General features: G+C 37.9%; 1 protein-coding gene across 4 annotated transcripts in view; it reads right to left on the reverse strand.

Annotated features, from left to right (window-relative positions):
* Positions 1 to 22,129, reverse strand: part of Plxdc2 (plexin domain containing 2) — a 413,705-nt gene that overhangs the window by 51,564 nt on the left and 340,012 nt on the right. For 3 of the 4 annotated variants that reach the window (XM_051151284.1, XM_051151283.1, XM_051151282.1), the window contains one exon: positions 3,052 to 3,118. In XM_051151284.1, the coding sequence (XP_051007241.1) occupies positions 3,052 to 3,118 (67 nt within the window). The remainder of the gene's footprint in view (positions 1 to 3,051; positions 3,119 to 22,129) is intronic. The other variant, XM_051151285.1, reaches the window with a different exon arrangement.

The following is a 22,129-nucleotide window of genomic DNA, read 5'->3' on the forward strand; positions in this document are numbered from 1 at the left end:
AGCTCAAGCCAGAGCTAAAGGGGTACTACTATGGGACCATTGTGGTAGTGGTGGTGGTAACAGAACTAGTTGGTTTAATGGAAATAAGAATTAAGAAAGTATTTTTAAATTTCTTTTGAAAATGTGTAACATTTTAATAAGACCACTGTAATTCTGAAGTACACTATGAAAATGAGTATTGTGATTACACTGTGAAATTTAAGCACCAGACCTATCAACGACCAAGAATGTGTTTGTTCCTTTTTTTTTTTAATTAATTTATTTTGTGTGTGTGTTTGTTCCTTTTGTTAAGCTCTTTTCCCTTATTAAGAATACAACTCCTCAGACTCGATTCATCACTGGAAAATAATGTTGTTTTTCCACTTATCTGTGTTGGTTCCTGTAGTCGTGGTTTCTTCATTTTTTTAACCACAATATCCTATACCTGAGAGAATATTGAACCCTCTTCATATGCAAGGAAAATGGACGGGAGCTGATGAACTTGTTTACTTACCTGTGAGGAAAGGATTGCTTACCACAAAACTAGTGATGCAGATAATTTAATTACAGAAAACAGGGAACATGGATTATTATGGACTGCATTAGTTTCTAACCTTCTTTAATGGCATCACAGTCCACAGAGCATGGTGAATTATCCACCAATGTACTCTGGAGACTTTTCTCTGCCTTGTTTCATTTACAGGAAGATTACTCTGGAGCAAGGAAACTAAAGTATCTAGATCATATTCTGAGCCTTTATGTAATTATGAATATTCATTTCAAGTATCTTTTGAGAAAACTGTGATTACATGAGTGTGCTGGCTAGTCTTAGGTCAACTTGACACACAAATTAGAGTTTTCTGAAAGTCTGGACCCCAGCACTCACATTAGGCATGTTCCATTACTCCATCAATTGAGAAAAATGCCTCCATAAGATCAGGCCTAAGACATTTTTTTAAATTAATGATTGGTTTATTGTTGGTGGTGTTGTCCTTCAGCAGGTGGTCCTAGGATCTATAAGAAAGCAGGCTGAGCAAGCCATGTAAGAGCAAGCCAGCAAGCAGCACCCCTCCATTGATTCTGTATCAGCTCCTGCCTCCATGTGCCTGCCATGTTTGGATTCCTGTCCTGACTTCCTTTAATGATGAACAGTCATGTAGAAGTATAAGCCAAATAAACCCTTGTGGGATGATGCTTTTGTGCACTGTGTAATTCAAATGCTGATTTCTGTACCCAGAGATCTGTTTGCAGTCAGACTTTAGCAGTGTCACTATTACGAAGCATCTCCTGTTTTGGTATGCTGTAAACATTGCTCTCCTTCACCTTCTGATTGGTTAAATAAAGAGCTGAGCAGCCAATAGATGGGCAGGTCAAGATAAAGCAGAACTTACTAGCCCAGTGAGAGGGTCTCAGGTCAGGACCAGAGGGAAGGGGAGTCACCAGTAGAACAGGGATGAAGGAAGTACCACACCAAGACTAAGATAGCAGTTAATGAGCCACATGGCTTGGAAGTAGGCCAGGGCAGTATTATGAGGGTAGAATAGCTGTGTATCTGCCCCGCTATAGTGCCTGAAGCTTTTAATACACATAACAGGTCTCCATGTCATTATTCAGAGCAAGGACAGGCATAGAAAGCCCTGTATTTTCAAAGCTTTTCTTCCACAATTGGCTTTTTGGTCCTTGTGTTTCATTGCAGCAATAGAAACCCTAACTAAGGCAAGGAAAAACAAGGACGTAAGAGCACAATTATGGATTTATCAATGTGGTTTTTTTTGGAATTATGTAAGATAATTGAGATAGATGATTTATGCAAAACACTCTAATTCTCTAAGTTAGTGTCAAAAATCATATTAAAGCTGTGTCAGTAATACTGCATTTAAAAGTTCAACAATGCTGGTTGGTTAGTTGGATTTTTGGCACAGTTTCACCATGTATCCCAGGTTAGCCTTAAACTAATAATCCTCATGCCTGCTAGGATTACAAGCATATTCCATGTTGAATTTCAGAAGTGTTCCTTTTTATTTATTTACCTTAAATTTAACTTTGTTGTGCTGGGATTTGACTATGGGCCTCAGACATAACAAGGCAGCTGTTATATCACTGAGATCCATTCGTAGCCTCAGGATGGTCTCAAATTGTATTTCTCAAGATTTTTATGAGTCCTCTAACCTCACATATATTTTTACAAAGGTCCTACTAACCCATGAACTTCCTAATGTTTCCTTAGGTAGCACTGTGGCTTAACTCGTCTCCCTACATGAGAAAATTTGTGTCATTGTTAGTTGCCATTCAAATTTATGCTTTACAACTTAACAAAGGAGGGTTCTGGAGAGATTGCTCAGTGGGTAAGAGTGTGTACTACTCTTGAAGATAGCTGAACTCTGGACCCCAGCACCCACATTAGGGATGTTCCATTACTCCATCTCCTGACGGAGGGACCTGATGCCCTCTTCTGGCCACTGTGAACATAGCATGCATGGTACACATACATTCTTACAGATACATTTAATAAGGAAAAAGGAATAACTAATGAACATTATAAAATATAGGTGGTGTTGAAATGACTGGCAATAAGAGTCAGGAAAAACTTTAATTAGGTTAAAATTGCTTTTTCACATAAAATCAATAATCACATTACTATACTTTTATACTAGTTTTCAATTATTATAGCACACCAGTTCACAGCAATTTCCCCCTTTCTACCGTTATTTTGCTAGTTTAGATTAAACAATGAACATAACTACTTGAATGACAAAAATGAGCAAATATTTATGAAATTTGCCTTTTGTGCATCTAAGATAAATTCCTGGCTTTCCAGTTCCCCAGCCAGTGCCTCATGCTGTGAGCTTCTATACACACTCCAACCACACATCCCTCCAATGCTTCTTCTTGCCTTCAGAGGATGGATAAAAATAAATTGAGATAGTATATGAAAGTAACTAACCCCAATGTTTGGCTCGCATTAAGGATTCACTTTCAGCATCTTAAGTTTTTGTCTTTAATAACTAAATTAGATTGTAATGTCACCATTTACGTAAAGTTGGTCACAGTTATTTATAACAGAGCACACACCTGTACCTCTTCCGGGCATCCACTATCCACCCAGTCCTGCCGATGGCGATCGAATCCACTGGAGCATCTTCAAAGAAAACCCCGTTGTGTTTGAAGAGAGGAGGCATAGCATGTAAAGAGAAGAGCAAAAAGAAAACACTGGTAAATAGAGAGTCCTCAGATTTTCTAGTTTAGCACACATCCATGTTCTTGTGATGAGCCGAATACAGGAGAAACACAGTTTGCTATTCATGACATCACTTATTCCCTGTTCTACGGCCATCATCACATACAGCAATGCATCACTCTTCTGAGACTGAACACCCTACACAATGCTGACAACCCTAAGACAAATAAATAAACAACTCACGATTACATAATGTTGGCCTTTCCCCCTCATTTTCCTAGTTAATCACTAAAGTAAATATATACAATTATTTGTAGCCATCATTTAAAAATACCTCTTGTACATATATTTATATATTCCTATCTCATAAACTCCTGATTGTCCAGACCGGGGTAGGTTCCTGGTCCAATCTGAAGAGGTTGACTTGCAGAGAGCTGGAGCCTGAGATACAAATAAGGTTAGTAGCAGGCCAATTCCATCCCAATAGGCCTGAGCCTTAACCTAATTTGACAGATTCTTAATGTAAACTCAGAGGTTTTGAAGCCTTCAAACAGCTTCCAGGGGATAAATCTTAAAACCAATGGATCTCCACCTTCCTAATGCTGTGACCCTTTAATACAGTTCCTCATGTTGTGGTGACCTACAACAATAAAATTATTTTTGTTGCTACTTCATAACTGTAATCTTGCTACTGTTACAAATCATAATGTAAATATGAAGGATATATGATATGTGACCCCTGTGAAAGGATCATTTTACCCCCAAAGGGGTCACAACTCACACTCTGAGAACCACTGCTTTAAAACCTGCTTGATAGAAGTATGATCTTAACTCTTGGGCTCTGTAGGACAGTCTATGCTGATGACATAACTTAGAGTTAGTGATCCATTTTGAATAGGTTGACTTGAGGAGAGCAGGAGCCTGAGATAAAAGTAAGGTCAATGGCAGGCAAGTTCCATCCCTGTTCTCATCTGTAATGAGAACCCTGGACCTCAAAGCAGTTTGAGCTCCTTGGTCAACAACACATTGCTGCTAAAAGAGGACAGATGGGAGCTAGTGCCTACGCTCACAAGGTCAGCTGGGCTATGTCTGATGAATCTTTCCCCAATCCTACTTTCAGTTCATTTCTTTCTCTACAATAAATGGCAGCTTTGAGCATGACAGCTTTTCTGAGCCATGGGAGTCCCTCCAGTGAGCCCAAGTGTGCTTCGGGGGAATGTTCAGCTATGCATGATTAGGTCGTGTCAAAACAGGTCTGACTTGGCAAGCACCAGCTTGGTAAGATCTTGTTTATAGTCTTTCCTTCAACTGGAGTACTTTTGGTCTATTTTATTTATTGTTTATATCACATTCATCTTCATGATCTAGCAGTTTTGACCCAGAGCGTGTCCTGAAGAAGTTTCATAAGCGTTGTGACCACCCTTGTATCCTTCCACTTTTATCTTTCGTATAACAGTTCATCGACTTTTACTTTCCTAACAATGTAGTGTGTGTGTGTGTGTGTGTGTGTGTGTGTGTGTGTGTGTGTGTATGAATTAATGAGTGTATGTGTGCTTTGTACTTGTGCTTTGTATGTTTAGTATATGCCCATGTGTGCTTGTGGCTGCCTGGGGCACACAGGGGCCAGAGGAGAATTTAGTGTCCTGTTCTATTACTCTGTGCCTTATTCCCTTCAAATAAAGTTTCTCACTGGACCTGTAACCTGGTCAGTGGCCATCAAGGCCCTGGAGGCTCTATCTCCAACCTCCCAAAGCACTCGGCTTACAGATGCACATGAGACTACACCCAGCTTTTATCAAGAATTTGGGGGATTTGAACTCCACCTCTTAAGCTTGTGTAGCAAGTGTTCTTGCCCACTATGTCATCTACCAGCCCCATTTACTCATGACTTAATGGCTAAATTTGATTGAGATTATTTTACATTTTAGTCAGAGTCATACACTGTTCCCATCTCCCATATCTGACTCATATGATAGTTTTTGTGTAGAAATTCAAATTAGTTTTGACAGTCTATTGGTATTAAGAATATTTATGCTTCTGCTTAATTTTAATAATTGAATATATATTTATAGTTAATAATGTGGTGATATATCTTAATCTAACAGGAATATATTTACTTAACAAGATGACTATATCATCCAACTCTTATTTAATATTTCTCACTGTGCTTATGGTTTTAATTTGCAACCTTCTTTTGGTTTTTTACTTGTTTTGTAACGAGTTGACAGGATGGCTTTTTTAAAAGAGTCCTCACCAGAGACGGAGCTGTGCCCAAAAGAGCATAATTTAATTCAAATGGAATGTGAAAACAACTTTCTTATCCACAAGGCAGACCATATGTATGGTTCCCTCCAGGCTGACCCACTGAACGATTGACCCACTGGAGCCTGGCTGTGCTACACTAACCACATGTGTTGAGCAAGCTTAAGGGCGGCATAAATGTGCATATGAGCTTTGGCATCCTGATCCTGGGCATGTCCAGATGGCTGCAGCTATCTCTGTTGCTCAGTGACACCAAGGTATGTGGTATCTATTTCTGGGCTAGTGAGATGACTAATGTCTCTTCTTTTAATCTCTCAAGTCTGTTTAAATATTAAAGAATGTGTTGATACATTTGATAAGTGAATATACCTTTTTTTCCCCTTGAAAATAATTTGAGGAGTCACTTAACCAATAGTAATGAAGTGGAACAGATAATTGAAAAATATGGTTTGTTTTCATATAGTCGAACTTAAAAGTATGACTGGGATACACTAGCTTATAACTTAAAATAAAGTAGTACCAACTCTTACAACTGGGTCGCTGGATATCATCTGATCTTAGAAAAGCGAGTCACTTAATTTGTTAAATTTACCAGGGAAAAATTAGAACACCCAGTTTCCTTGATATATTAAATAATCCTCGAGTTATATTGTGTGAAATTAAGTTCTTCGTGAAGTCAATTAAGTAACTCACTTGTTTATTCACAATTCATTTCCTAGTAATTTTTCTGTAGTTTATGGAAGGCAAAAAGGACTGAGAATGGCAAAGTAAGTAAGATTTGCTTCAAAAATAGGCACAACGAGGTCCAGGGAGGTGCCTCAATGGGCTAAGGGCTTTCCGATCAAACATGAGAACCTAAGTTTAGGTGACTGGCACTTATGGAAAACAGTGCCAGGTAAATAGAGATTAGCTTAGATTGGCCCATGGAATTTTTCTTAAGAACATTTTGTTCCTTTTTTCTTCTTTCTTTTTTTCTTTCCTGCTTGCTTTCTTTGTTTTGTTTTGCTTTGTTTTTCGAGGCAGAGTTTCTCCTATATCCCTGGATGTCCTAGACTCACTCTGTAGACAAGGCTGGCCTTTTAAAACTATGGTCTATTGTATTATGACAAATTAGAATTTGGTTTTCTTGTTGGGTTTGCTATGTGAACACTTAAAAGCTATTAGTCAGGTACTAAAAACAATCCCTGAAGCTTGGTGGCTGACAAGTTCAGCTGAATTTATTAGGTCATGTTTGAAAAAGCAAAAGGATGATTAAAGAAGACATCCTACCTGAGCCTCCGGCCTCTACATTCATGTATGCAAACATGTGCACATGTTCCTGCACATACAGGCTACATATGTATACACAAAACATATATCTACATGGAAACTGAGTAAAACTGAAGTTCTCTTTTCTGATATATTTTTTAAATTCACTAATCTAAGAACTATCCAACAGTAGTAGGTAAGTACAATTGTATGTGTGCTATGGAAATTTGTATCATTCTTAAACTTTGGTAAATGCTTGCCAGTCCTCTTTGAGATGTTTCTTAACCCCTCCTCCTTAAATCACTCACACAGAGTGACACCAGCCATGCATGTCTTAGTGTCTTGATTTATTAGCAGTGCTAATCTGTGATGCCAGATAACCGAGTGAACTGAACAAGATTCTCTGTCGACTGGAGCTCAGCATCTCCCTTCATTCTTCTTCCAATACTGACATTCAGATGCTCCTGCTTTCCCACAGGACCAGGACCAATGCCACTTGTACAGTCCATCTAATGAAACCCATCCTCATGCTTGCTCATCACATCCAACAGAAGGAAACCACTTGTCTTTGGTGGTCATCGCTACCTTCTTCCACAATACAGATGTCTGGAACACCAAATTTGTCATCCAAAATGCAAGCCTTCTCTCTCTGTTCAGAAAGACACCTGTCTCCCTAGAGCACCAGCAGCAAATCCTCCTCCTTGCCTTGATACAACATGCAAGAATCTATATTACAACCACCTGTGTTCAAGTCTATCCTACAAGGCTTTCAAGAAATATGATTAAAAATAAGGTGCATGAATTAGAACTTTGTTCTTAGGTATGTTTCTGTCTCTATATTTAAAGATTTATTTTATTTGTGTGTGTGTGTGTGTGTGTGTGTGTGTGTGTGTGTGTGTGTGTGTGTGTGTGTGTGTGTACATGCATACCTGGCTGTAAGTGCCTATGGAGGTCAGAGGTGTCAAATCTCCTTGGAATTGGAGCTGGAGTTGCAATTAAAAGCCATTCTGAGCTTCCTAACTTAGATGCTGGGAACAGAACTTGGATCCTGCCCAAGAGCAGCAAGCACTCTTAACCATTGAACCATTTCTCCACACTAAAATTTTCCTTAGTTTTGAAAAAAGGTTTTATTATATTGTGACAGCTGAAATAGGTTTTTCTTCAGTTGCCAGTTTTCCTGCATGCCCATGACCAAGATATTACTTAGAACAACTAAGATATTTTAAATGTTTGTTGTAAAGCAGGCATTTAGCCACACACATATTCATGTGCACATACACACATCACACACACATACACACACATATGTGAAGTAAAGTGATACCACAATATGAAATTATTCAGTTAAATTAGCTAACAAACGAACATCTATAAGCCAAGAAGGCAGCCAAAAACCTACCCAATCCCCCTTAAGGAAAATGGGGTGTTGTTTCTTAAGGTTTCTTCTGGATGATTTGGGGTGAATAATACCTTTGTAGAGACCCAAATAATATTGGGGAAATGGTTAAACAAGCTAGGAATAGCATCTGTGGTCTGGTTTCTAAATATTGAGAAATTTCAGGTTTAATTAGAGTCCTATGTAGGACAGTTTGAAGTGCTGGAGCAATTGGGACTGGAAGCTTTCTTTCCTAGGAGCTGCCCTGTTCTGCTGTGGCACAGCAACTGAGGCACTTGGTTAACTCCTGGCAACACCCAGCCTACCTCAAAGAAGATGATGAGCATCAAAGAACCTCTTTATGGAGATGGCTTCAAATGTGGCAAACAAGTCACTGGACAAAATGTCCTCATTTTTACTACTGACAGAATTCTGCCTCACAAGGGGCAAGCTTGGATGCAGGCAGAGTTGATGGCCTAACGGCCAAGACAAGGTAAGTCCTCAATAGTTTCTGCCTCACAAATATGTCTGACAGATATATTGGGCCACAAGGCTAAAAATAATGCTGCAACATTATAGAGAATTCTGAGTGACTTTTCAGGCAGCACACCTGTCTTTGTCATCTTCTCATTTGGGAAGCTGCTAACCTGCGCTCCCTGTATACTCAGGTAATCAATGTTATTCCTTTTCAAGTCTCTAATGAGGTTGAAGACCAGATAGTTTAGTTTTACAATTAATCTTATTAATCAAGTTGTATTTCCTTAGGTCTAGATAGATGTTTTAAGTTGATAATGATGAGATATGATAGACATTGATTTAAATTCATAATTTTAGATGCACAAATATAGGAAATATGTTTTCTTCAAGGCTGCCAAATATAAATATCCAAAATACTAAGAATGTAACATTTATATAATTTCTGATTGTGTCATGGCTCTTCTTGCTGTAGGTAGTTTATCGTGTATATGTGTAATAATATAAATGTACATGTAAAAAAATATTTAATAAAAACTGTAAAAAAGCTAACAAATTTATCTATTACCTCAAATACATTTTGTGTCCAAAACATTCACAATGTACTTTCCTAATGATTTAAAAATATAAAAATATGCAGTACAATATTGAATATAGTAGTGCCATATGCAACAAACACCCCAGTATTGTTCCTCACATCTGTTTGGAATTTTGTTGTTTTTCCTTTTCTGACCTTACACACACATCGATAAAATAAAGGGACATGAAATAACCATACAAAGCAAAAGGCTGATACATAATAATTCTTTAGAAAATGCTGTTTTTAATATCTCAGTAACAGCTATGTGGTAGGCATACAAGAAAGCAGACAACGATGAATAGAAGAGAACTTCTTCCCGCAGACAGAATTGATAAAAGTATTTAAGAATTTATCCTATTAATTCCATTAATGTAGAATGTACACTTTATATTGAATACAGTTTATAGAACAAACTCGATATCATATTGTGGGAATTAGTATCATAGACTCTTGAGAGGGAAATGAAAATTGCTCTTGCAATTGGACCCAAACTTTATTATTTGGAAACAGAAACTACATGATTTGAAAATATTCTTCAAATGTTTAAGGAACCCTAAGCAGCTGTTCCTGATGTTTGTGTTTCCAAGTTATTTTCCTCTTAGCACTGCCTAGATAAGATGCTATAGGTCTACATCTCAAGCCACTTCCCCTTTTCACTCAACATCAATGATGTGTTGAGTTAAGTGATCCTCCAAGCCATGGTGAAAGAACTCTACTAGCAAGGCAGCCCAGAAAACAGTATTTCCATTCTTGTAGCATCTACCAAATCAAGAGACCAAGCATAAATCCCATCACACTTCTTGTTTATCTCACTTAAAAATGGTTTCAGAAATAAGACTACGTTTGTAATGGAGGTCTATACCATTGGATGCATGCATTTAGAGAAAGTAAAGGTGATTTTCTACCCAATATAAACTCTTGCAAGGTAAAGCACATAATGAGTAGAATGGAGGTGTAAATTATGAGAAATATCATTCTTTTGAAATCTTAGATGTTTAAGCTTGGAAAGTAAATCATAAAATTTTAGATGTCGATCATTAGCATCAAATTTTCAAATGATATTTAGTTAAATTAATGATATGCCATTTTCACTATGGGGTGGCCTTGTTGTACTTAATTGGCTTACGTGTGGTTTTAAAATTTTCATCTCCAAAACATTTCCTTAGCTCAACAAAATGATGCACATTTTTGGGGAAAAACAGAATGACAAGTGAATCTATCAGCAAACTATCAGGCAGACAAGACTGTGGGAAAAATTATGAACTTTTATATTAATAAATAAGAATGTGACATATTTTAAATGTCCATGTTATTCAATACCATCAGCCTCACACATGTGCTTAGTGTACTCCAATAATATTCAGCTCCTCTAGCCCTCATTTCTATTTCTTTTCTCCATTTTCTCTCCCTCATCCCTTTTCAAAGCCTTGGGTATTTTATTTGAACTAAAGCTCTTTATGATAGCCATGGGTGGGTCAAAATCATAATTCAATATCAATGTGTACAGCTAGCTCTCTCCAGAATTCATGACAGTTTCTCTAAGTGAGAATTTCAACAGAGAACTTGGATGATATTTGATATCTATGAAGATGTCATTCATATATTGTATTATAGTGTATTATGGTGTATACAGAGATCATACATTAAAAGCTCAGTCTTGTCCAAGTCTTGAATTATTATATATTATTATTGAATTATTATTAGTAACTCTAATATATATTTGCCAAACGAAAGAGCACCAGGGGTTTTCATTCTTCCAGTCCTGCTGTGTCAGAAAGCTACATTATTCCTGTCCTGCAGTGAGAGCTGAGTACTGAACCCAGGACAGATTCCAGGGCTTGTGCTTGCTAGACGAGAGCTCTACAGCTGAGCTAAGTCCCCAAGCCCTATTCTTATCCTCCAAAGAACTGCTAAACGAATCCTGCCACTTGTTAGTCTATCTTTCAGTAATAGGGCTTCCACAAGGGGCAAAAAGATTTTCAAAGCCAACTTCTCATGCTGGAGTCCTTATTTCTGGGTGTCACCTCCAGAGGACTAGAAGCCTTTCAATTTCACTACAGGCCAGGAGTGAGGGCACACTCAGGCTTAGCTGGCATATTAAGTTAATCCTTCCAAAACCATTCTGGTTAAAGGCTACTGATCATATCAGCACAATGATCTCACATGTGAATTTTCGGGGCATTGAGGGAAAGGTGAACCAGTGAAAGCAGATTGATATGTGCTTCAAATCCTGATGCCCGGAAACAAAGTCAGTGTTACATGCAGCGATCCACTAATCCCAGATTAGGGCCAAGGAATCAGAAAGGGTACACATGGGGATGTACCCCTTGGACTAGTGTCTCAATATAAGTGAGTATATACCATTTAACTCTTTTTGCTTCTGGGTGAAGTCACTCATTATGATAATTTCTAGTTCAATCCATTTGTCCACAAATTTCAGAAATTCCTTGTTTTTAATAGCTGAGTAGTAGTCCATAGTGTAAATGTACCAGAGTTTCTTTATCCATTCTTCTACTGAGGGACACTTAGGCTGTTTCCATGTTCTGGCTATTATGAATAAGGCAGCTATGAACATGGTTGAGCATATGTCCCTGTTGTGTGGTAGTGTATCTTCTGGGTATATTCCAAGGAATGGAATAGCTGGGTCTTGAGGAAGCCCTATTCCCATTTTTCTGAGATAGCACCAGATAGATTTCCAAAGTGGTTGTACTAGTTTGCATTCCCACCAGCAATAAAAGAGTGTTCCTCTTTCTCCACATCCTCGCCAGCATGTGGTGTCAGTTGAGTTATTGATTTTAGCCATTCTGATGGGTGTAAGATGGAATCTCAATGTTGTTTTGATTTGCATTTCTCTGATGACTAAGGAGGTCGAGCATTTCTTTAAGTGTTTCTCAGCCATTTGATATTCCTCTGTTGAGAATTCTCTGTTTAGTTCCAAGCCCCATTTCTCTATTGGGTTATTTGGTTTGGTGGTGTTTAATTTCTTGAGTTCTTTATATATTTTGGATATTAGACCTTTGTCAGATGAAGGGTTGGTGAAGATCTTTTCCCAGTCTGTAGGCTGTTGCTTTATTCTCTTGACAGTGTCACCTGCCTTACAGAAGCTTCTCAGCCTCATTAGGTTCCATTTATTAATTGTTGATGTTAAGGCCTGGGCTGTTGGTGTTCTGTTCAGGAAGTTGTCTCCTGTGCCTATGTGTTCCAGACTCATCCCCACTTTTTCCTCTAACTGGATTAATGTCTCTGGTTTTAGGTTGAGATCTTTAATCCCCTTGGACTTGAGTTTTGTGCATGGTGACAAATAGGGGTCTAATTGCAATTTTCGCCATGTAGACATCAAGTGGGTCAGAGGAGAGGACATCCTATTGAGACTTTAGGTGTTAGAAGCCTGGGAAAATGAGGAAATAGAAGGATCCAGAGGGTCTGGAAAACTACAGGAAAGTCTGGGCCCTGGGGTTCTCCTCAAACTATGGCACCAGCCAAGGAAAATATAGGCAGTAAACTTTGAACCCCTACCCAGACTAGTCAATGAACAGGACATTCTCCACCGTTAAGTGGAGGAGGAGATCTGACTTTCACACAAACTCTGGTGCCCCATAGATGACCATGTACCTTGGATGGGGACACCTGGTGGCATTCAGAGGAAGGATAATAGGTCACCAAGAAGAGACTCGATACCCTATGAGCATATACAGGGGGAGGAGGTCCCTCTCAGTCACAGATATAGGGGAGGTGAGTGAGGGGGGGAAGCAGGAGGGAGGGAGGAATGGGAAGATACAAGGGATGGGCTAACAACTGAGATGTAATATGAATAAATTAATAAAAAAAAAGAAAAGAAAAAGAAAAAAAAAAAAGAAAAGGTGCACAGCTGTGAATGGCTATCATGTTTACATCAGTGGAATTGGGATTATTTGATTTAGATTATATATTAAATTATTTGTCTCATGGCATCATTAAAATATTTCAGTACTGATTAGGAGATACAGAAGAATAAAATAAACATTTCTTAATTAGAAAATAGTTAAACTCTATTAAAAATAACCCGAGAAAAAGACTGCAATGTTGCTTTCATTGATAATTTTGCCATGTAACCCTGTTCTCCACTGAAGTCACAAGTGCCTCATCTCCCTGATGATGCTGAATAAGGAAATGACACAAGTTGGGCCACGTATTGACTGCAAAGACCCTTCATTACGAAGCATTGTGTTTTCCATAGTTTTATAAGTCTAAGCCCCTTGCTTGTTGGGAGTGGAGGAGGAGAAAGAGAGAGACAGAGAGAGAGAGAGAGAGAGAGAGAGAGAGAGAGAGAGAGAGAGAGAGAGAGAGAGAGAGAGAGAGAGAATTGCATATGAATGTGTCACAAATGTAAAGTATACGCTTTCAGAAATGTTCGTTTGATTAAGATGGATTACTTCAAGGTGGATGTGGACAGAGACAGGCAGATCTTCTGTGCTCACTGTTCAGCTAGTCTAGTCAAGCAATGAACAAGCAAGTTCAGTGAAAAGCCCTATCTGTAAAGACAAGGTGGAGAACCAGCGAGGAAGACACCTGACAGCAACCTGTGGCTCACACACACATGTGCACATACGAATGTGCAGCACAGAGACATTCAAACTCTTTTTAAAATATCACATGAGAAATATATTTAAAATCAAGTTTCTGCGTGTATACTGAAGCTAGATTTTAAAATTTATTTCTAGTTTTATTCTTTCCAAAGATTGCGTGAAACACAGACATGTTTTCTATCTCCCTCTCCTCCTCCTTCTTTTTCTTCATGTGCTAGTTACAATCTTGAGTAGTGGGTACTGTGTCCCTCTGCACCCCGACTGAGAGCCCCAGTTTAAAAACACTGTTCAATAAATTCCTCAAAATGTAAACAATATTTATTCCTTCATAAGCATTCCATGAACTCTTTTGGCTATCCATTTTATTGGAAATTTACAGAAATGAGGAGGGTGTTGTGGTACATGCCTTTAGTCTCAGCACTCAGGAGGCAGAGGCAGGAGGGCGCTTGTAATTTCTAGGCCAGGTGAGTCTACACAAAGAGTTCCATCACAGCCAGAGCCATGCATGACAAGACCTTGTCAAGACAAAACAAAATAAAACAAAACAAAAAATTTACAGAAAGGATAAGAGTGAGCATGTTCCAGTGCTGTTTTAGTTCATTTTGTACTTAGTCTTTAAAGTATATTTACTGACTTCAATGCGGTAATACTATTGTCCTAATATATAGATTCCCTTTTCCTCATACAACAATTTAGGCATTATCTTCATGTCTGTAGAAATCGTTTAAGAAATAACGGTTAATAACAGTATAAACATCATTCTATGACATCATAAATTTATTTCAAGTATAGATGAAAATATCTATGCCGTTGTGTTGATTTTTAATTTGTTTTCTGCTTGTTTTTACAGATTTGAGAGGTACGTGCAACACTCAGCTGAGTTTCTTTCTAATCTCTATGGAATGCTACCATTGCAAAGGCGTACTGTACCCCTTCACATGGAGATAAAATTGCTATATGGCATGTGATCACATACTCATGTAATGGCTTTCCCATTTTATTCAGTCATTTCTTGTATTGATATGAACTAAGATTTTAAACTGTTAAGAATTTTACGTGCCTATAATTTGCTGTGTAATTCAAAACATGAATTCCATAGAGCAATATACAATATTTATGAAGAATATCTTAATATTTTAAAGCTTTTGTATAACTGATTTCCCTACTCCCCCATTTGAGTTTACTTTGGCATATGCTAAGACCAGCATTTTAAAAACATATATTTCTTTAAAATAGATAAGAGATGCCTAGAGTCATGTACTGAGCTTGCCTACGCCTACATATTTTTGAATACTGATCTTATTTTTCCAGTGTTTTTCTTGAATAGCCTCATTTCTTTGTCATTGTGATTTTAATAATCACACTCTGATGTTCCAAATAACAGCCTCCATGTGCATTTGACAGAATTGATGTGGAAATAATTGAAGTCTTAATACATTCCAGCTTTCCAGACATTACAGCGTATTCAATGGCTAGCCTAATCCCCTCATCGAAGTTCTAATATTTCCTTTCTGAAGAGTCTATGCAATACCGGAAGGGGCTATTTTAACTATTTTTGCTTTTATCTAGGTTTTAGTGTTGCATTGTTCCGATGGTTACTTCTGATACAGAGAGCTACTGATTTGTGTAATTGTTTTGTAAATGGGCCTTTTATTTACAAATGACAGGCTTGTTTCCCCTTCTAATAACCATAACTCTTGCTTATGTCCTTTCCACTGTGCATTAACTAGGAATGTCACATAATGCTGGGTCTTACAGTCTTGGTTTATTCCCTGTTTTAATGGGAATGCCACTGGGGCTGCAACAGTATATTTTATGTTGAGAAATAATATTTATTGGTACATTTAATTAGTATTCTACTTCAGCTGGGTAATAATTTTTGCTTAGCAAGGAACATGCTGGGCTTCCCCCCTTTCAAATTTCCCCCATCTTTCAAGTTACCAAATAATCTTCAGTAAGTGTAATATATTTAATTCAATATTTCCTTTCTTTCCTTCTTTGGAAGCAAATTTTTGCTTCTGTATCACAAACTAGCCTTAAAACTTGTGATGATTCCACCTAGTGCTTCCTAAGTGCTGTGATTACAGACATGAAGACACGAGCCACCATGCCTGTCACATCAATTGATAGATTTACAAGTAATATTATTTGTAGTCATGTGATAAATTTATTACTTGACTATGTTTCAATTGCAACTTTTAATTGGATTTGAGTTTTAAATTATCAAGGAATGAAAATCCAATGCTAATGAATAAATGGCCTAACTATGAGAAACCAATAGCTAATGCTATACGTTATAAGGAAAAATGAATTTTAAGGTAAAAAATGGGACAAACTGCTCTCACCACTGTCAAACTATGTAGACTGGTACTGAATTGTAGAGGGAAAGGGAAAATAGACTCTAAGAAAGTCAATACTTGGAACACTCGAGTCATTGATTGTGTCATGCCTTGTGGTCTTCTTTTTTAAGAGTGCAAAATAAAATACATCAGCTCACAGCTGGCCTTTTAAAATTAAGCAAACAACAGCTGCTACATCAGATAAATAATAGTCATTAAAAAGGTAAGACTTACCTTCTTCAGAGACACACAATAATACCTTGTATTATGTTGTTGGAAAGTTGGGAGAGTAATGAATTAAGAAACACTAAGTTAAAGTTAGCAATGGGGAAGCAGTTCACTCATTACAACACTTAACTCTCAAGCTTTATGACTTGAGTTCAATTCCCAGAACCCATGTGAAATGCTGGATGCGGTAGCATATGCTTTCAATTTCAGTCTTGGTGACACCAGAGGTGGAGACAAGTGGCTTTCTGGCCCTCCCTCAGGCCAGCTATTCCTTGCCGATTGACAACATTTCAGGCCAAAGCAAGACCCTACTTTAAACAAAGCACACTGAAATTATGATTTGTCTTCCATATGCAAATGCACACATGTGCAGTGACACCCACCCACATGTCACACATTGACAAGCACCCGCCAAACACACACACACACACACACACACACACACACACACAAACACACACACACACACAGAGAGAGAGAGAGAGAGAGAGAGAGAGAGAGAGAGAGAGAGAGAGAGAGAGAGAGAGAGTCAAAAATAACATTAAACAACCATAAGGGTTAAATGTACAGAAGAGGATGCTAGATATTTTCAGTAGGATATGAAATATAAGTTATTATACTAATGAAATAAAAGTTGTATCTAGTATCTATTACCAAATGAGACCAAGCATTTAACTCATTGACCACCTGTCAATATAGTTATCTCCAGGAACAGTAGCTCCAGGGCTTCCAGGAAGGGATTTTTGTGGAACTTAGAGGAGACCTGAAACTTTAATACACCCCTCTCAGCAGTAGAAGGCATTTTCACTGACATCGTCTAGCCTCTTTCATAAATTCCCTTCCAATCAGTGCCTTCTAGCATCCGGATCATCTTGGCTGTTTGCCTTCTGCTTTGAAGTACCACCACACACTACCCTCACCTTGTATGAGAACCTTCAAATTGCTCTCTGAGAAGAGTGTCCCTTGATCATAGAGAATCCTCCACTCCACTGCAGTCCCTAATCAAGGTCAAAACATGCAGCTGGAGGACAGGAAATTTATTATCTAATGAGAATTTTAAAATGAGAAATATGAACATAAAATCTGAGGTTACTAGGGGCAATTAACATTTAAAATTAAGCTGGTTATGCCAATATTATGAAGAAAATATTTCTTTGGTGGTTTATCTAAAATATGACTTTTTAAGTACACAGTCTGTATGTAATATGTTTTAGCAACGTGAAACTATAAAATATCTTAGACTTGGAAGGGACTGTCTTAGCTTTGCACAAGTAAATGATAATCATAAGCTGAAATAGGTTTATTGAGAAATATTTTTATCTTATTTAAAGGTTTATTTCATTTCTTCAAATTATATATACACATAGATTGTTACATATTATTTACATGTGTATCTAGGTGGGCACACATGGGTGTACACAAAAAGGGTGGGGACCAGAGGGCAACCATGCATATTGTTCCTCTGGAGCTGTCTGCTTTGATGTTTGAGACAGAGACTCTCTTTAGCCTGGGACTTGTCAATCAGGCTGGTCTGGCTAGGTCAGTGAGCCCCAGAGACTCTCCTCTCTATGCCATCTCAGTGCTGGGATGACAATTTGTGCCATCATACATAGTACTTTTATGTGGGTTTGGAGGGTTAAACTCAGGCCCTCATGCTTGCCAATGAGCATTTTATTGACTGAGCACCCTCCTTATTCCAGATAATACATATTTCTACTTTAGAGAAGAAATAATACACTCACTTTTGTATCATACCTAAAAGTAAAGCTATCACTCTTGTAGCTTTGAGGATAGATGATTGTAAAATTTATGAATTATAAAATATTTCTTTAAAGAATACTGCTACTTTTCTACTTAACTAAATGCACAACTTATAGAATTCTACTCTGCAGGGACATGCTGGCATAACCTGAAGAAATAAAGCACAGTATAAAGCAGCCTATTAGAAAATCATTCTATTCACTTAGTATAGATATCAATATCTGTTTCATGGTTTATTCTCGCAAACCTCAAGCACCCGAATCCACTTGACTTAACAAGCCATGAACTAATAATTAATGATGTGATGAACAGTTTTAACATGCGTTGCATGGTAAAATGCTGCTTCATTCCACATGATTATCACAGAGAAGAAAGGGAAACAGCAGATGTCACTGACATTTGCTTGAAGGTGTGTTAATCCTCACTTGAACTCCAATCAACACCTGCCCATCATAGAATTCTCAGCATCAATATTCTTCACAGTTATCACGATTTGGTTATTGCAGAATCTCAAGGATGCGCTACTTAGTGGGATGAGTTGTGGGTTTTAAAATTATGTACACGAGGGCCTGGCTGGATGGCTCAATGGTTAAAAGCACTTATTGTTTTCTTGAGACATCCTGGGTTTGGTTCATGGAACCAACTAACAATAACCTGTAACTCAAGTCCAAGGGGATCCAATTCTTTCTGATCTGCCCTGGTGCTACATGCACATTGTGTTCAAGACACTCATACACAATAAATAAAATAATGCATCTTCTAAATGCCTTTGCAAACCTGGGATCAGGTTTTGGCTCTTCTAGTTATGCTGATTGCTGACTGTTAACACAACAGTTAACCAAGGAGATGCAGTTTTGGGAAAACGGAGACTACAAAATCTGTCTCTGCTGGACTCTTATGAGGAACAAATAAGAAAATGTAGGAGAAGCATTAGTTTAATGCTTTGCTTAGTGGGTCTACAATAAATATGTTATTTAATACCTTTACCTTCCTTTAAAGATGCCCATTAAAAATACTATAACACAAAACACAATGCATAAAGGGAAGTACACACAACGCAAGACATGACTAAGAATTCAGCTTCCTTTGTCCGAAAAGCCCAAGTGACAGAATTGAGAAAAGAAATCCTCACTTTTGGGCGGACAACTTCTGGAATCAGAAATTTCGTTGCTAGAATCCAACTTTGTCATTTTGGTGAAACACAAAGGAGGGCTGAGTCTTTGAGAAAGGAAACAGGTTGGAAACCCTTGGCTGTGGACCACTGAGAAACAGAGACTACTTCTGGAAGTTTCAGGATTCTCTTTCTGACATGTCTTCCTAAAAATTCCTGACTTCTAGCCATCTCCCTGGATGAAAGGGAACAGAAAAGAGCTGCCTATGACATTTGCCATGTCCATGGCCCTGACAAAGGAATATACAAGCTGGGGAGGCTAAATTTGCTTTGCCTAATAAAACACTATCCTTGCCTATAAATTTTGACTGGGCAGTGTTTCATGGTGTCTGCTATGAGGCTGTTTGCATCCCTCGGGAGCACCAACAATGTGTGAAACAGCTCTCCCTCAGCCTGTCAAGAACAAGGCCAGATGCAAGCAGTGACAGCAGGATGCCTACATAATGATGCCCCCCTAAAAAAATCATCTCATCCTAACTTATTATTTTACTGTAAGTAAAGTCTCGGAATTTTTCTTGGGATGTTGGAATGGAAAGGAAAATGAATGTGAGGGATATATTCAGATTATCAGACCTCTAGCCTAAATTTCAATCGTATTTTGATCCACAAACAATGGGGTAAAGGAATACTTAGGAGTACTAGAATCACCACCATTTTCCTCTGCCAGAAAACAGAAGCTGTTTTCCTCTGCTGACCCTTCTATTATTAGTGGACAGAACATTGGGAATCTGAGCAGGCTTGGATCCTCGGAGACAATCTCCAGAAAGGACTGTGTAGCCATGAAAGGGTTTTTTACCATGAAAGTATGAATGTATCACTAACTTTCTCCCACTGTCAGAGTTCAGTTTATATTTTGTCAAGGACTTCAGAAGTTGGGTGCTAGTAAAGGGAGATAAAGCGAGAGGGCTTGGCTGTGAGCCCCACCAAGCTGTAGTCATGACAATCTAGTTTTATCTACCCTGTGTCTGGATTTCCACTTTCAAAGTGTTCCTCCTATTTAAAAAGAACAAGTTTGAAAAGGACATTCTTGATTCTCTTGGACATTCCACTCATTAATTAATACAGGCTCCTTATCATTTTATTTTATAGTGTCATTAAATCTTTCAGACAAGCAATATGAGCTCATCTTATATATGAAAACAGTCAGGGAACAAGAGAAAGCAAGTGATTCTTACTCTATGCACCTCCAAGTTGTTGTATGTAATACAAGATTATCCTAACTATGTGAATAAAAATCAGTAGAAAATACAAACTCCTGTGTTGGTGGGGCACCTCATGGACAAAGACAGACCTTTCTAAAGCCTGAGGATGTGAGTCTGAGCTCTGAAACACGGGGTGGAAAAAGAAAATAGATCCTGGAAGTTGTTATGTGATATATACTCATGTCACACACATGCAGGCTTGCATGCACAAACAGAGGCACACACGCATTCATGCAAGCATGCACAGATGCATGCACACACATACATGCATATGCACACACTAATGATAATAAGAAGAACAATAATAAAGAATAAAAAATGTTGAAAGATATTTCTGGAAAGACTTCTTTTAGAATTTTAATTTTATATACTTTAAGAGATTATACATCTGAGATACAGTTTCTAAATTCCTGTTAAGTTAAAATATCATTTCATAAATATATATCATAGTCAATATTCAGTTGCACTAACCACTCGACATAAAAATATTCATTTTCAATATCACTGATTCATTTGGATCAAATGACTTTGTTCCCTTAGTCACGTTGACAATGAAATAGGCAATTTAATTTCAGATGGCTCATTGGGTAAGAGTACTGACTGCTCTTGTACAGGTCCTGGGTTCAATTCCCAGCAACCACGTGGTGGCTCACAACTCTCTATAATGTTATCTGTGCCATCAACTGGCCTGTGGTGTACATGCAGATAGAGTACTCACATACATAAACATTTTAAAAAAAAGTTTTAAAGAGATATTACTCCAAGCAAAAATAAATTAAAATTTATGGAAACATCTTCCTAAGACTTAGTAGAAATTGCTTCAATGATACCGAGGCTATCCCTTTATTGAACATCATGTCTGAGAACTTTGATTTTCATATTTAGATACATAACAATGTCAGATATTAGGTGTATATGTTTTTGTGTCCATATGTGTGTATGTAAAATTCGATTCCTCTTTTGAATTACAAGTTGTAATTTCAATGCTTAGAAGGTAAGACAGTGACGACTCAGGTGCCCCTTAGTAGTAGAATGATTGCTCAGTCTATAGAAGGTCTTGAGTTTGATCCTTGTTGCAAAGTAAAGATATATCCTTTTTACTTATTTGTTTGCACATATGAATTAAGGTGTGCATGGGTATGTGTATGTACATTTTCATGTCTGTTAGCTCACTTGTGTGTAAGAATACACAGAGGTCTGAAGTTGACTTTGGGTGTCCTGCTTGGTGACTCTCCACTTTATTTTCTGAGACAGGATCTCTTGCTGGCTGCAGAGCTCAAATTTTGACAACCAGGCTACGACCTTGCTACCTTGCTCTAGAGAGTCTCTGCCTCTTGCTGTAGTCCCTAGGTTTACAGGCAAATGGCCACACCTACCCAGCTCTTACATAGGTGTGGTGATCTGCACTGTGGTCTCCATGTAGCCCAGCACACGCTTACCCCCAGTTGTTATTCAAGACTCTCCATATGTAATGCTAATAGTATTGTAGAGTATAGGTTTCATTTGGGAATTTTGTTGTGATATCTTTATTATCCATCTGTAGACTCAGCTAAAAGCTTAGAAAGTTTTTAGGTTTCTAGAAACCCACAAGGCCCAGATTCTTAGCAGATAGATGGCTAACAACACAGTATTAAGTTCTTTCCACTGTAAGGAAAAATTTTGGTTATAGAAGACTGTGTTCTTTCAGGTTTCCATGACTTTATTCTACATTAGACTCACTGAGCATATAATATATCAAATTTTAAAATGTTAATTCTGTTTCTTTGC

The sequence above is a fragment of the Acomys russatus genome, chromosome 9 (assembly GCF_903995435.1).
Source record: "Acomys russatus chromosome 9, mAcoRus1.1, whole genome shotgun sequence".
NCBI lineage: Eukaryota > Metazoa > Chordata > Mammalia > Rodentia > Muridae > Acomys > Acomys russatus.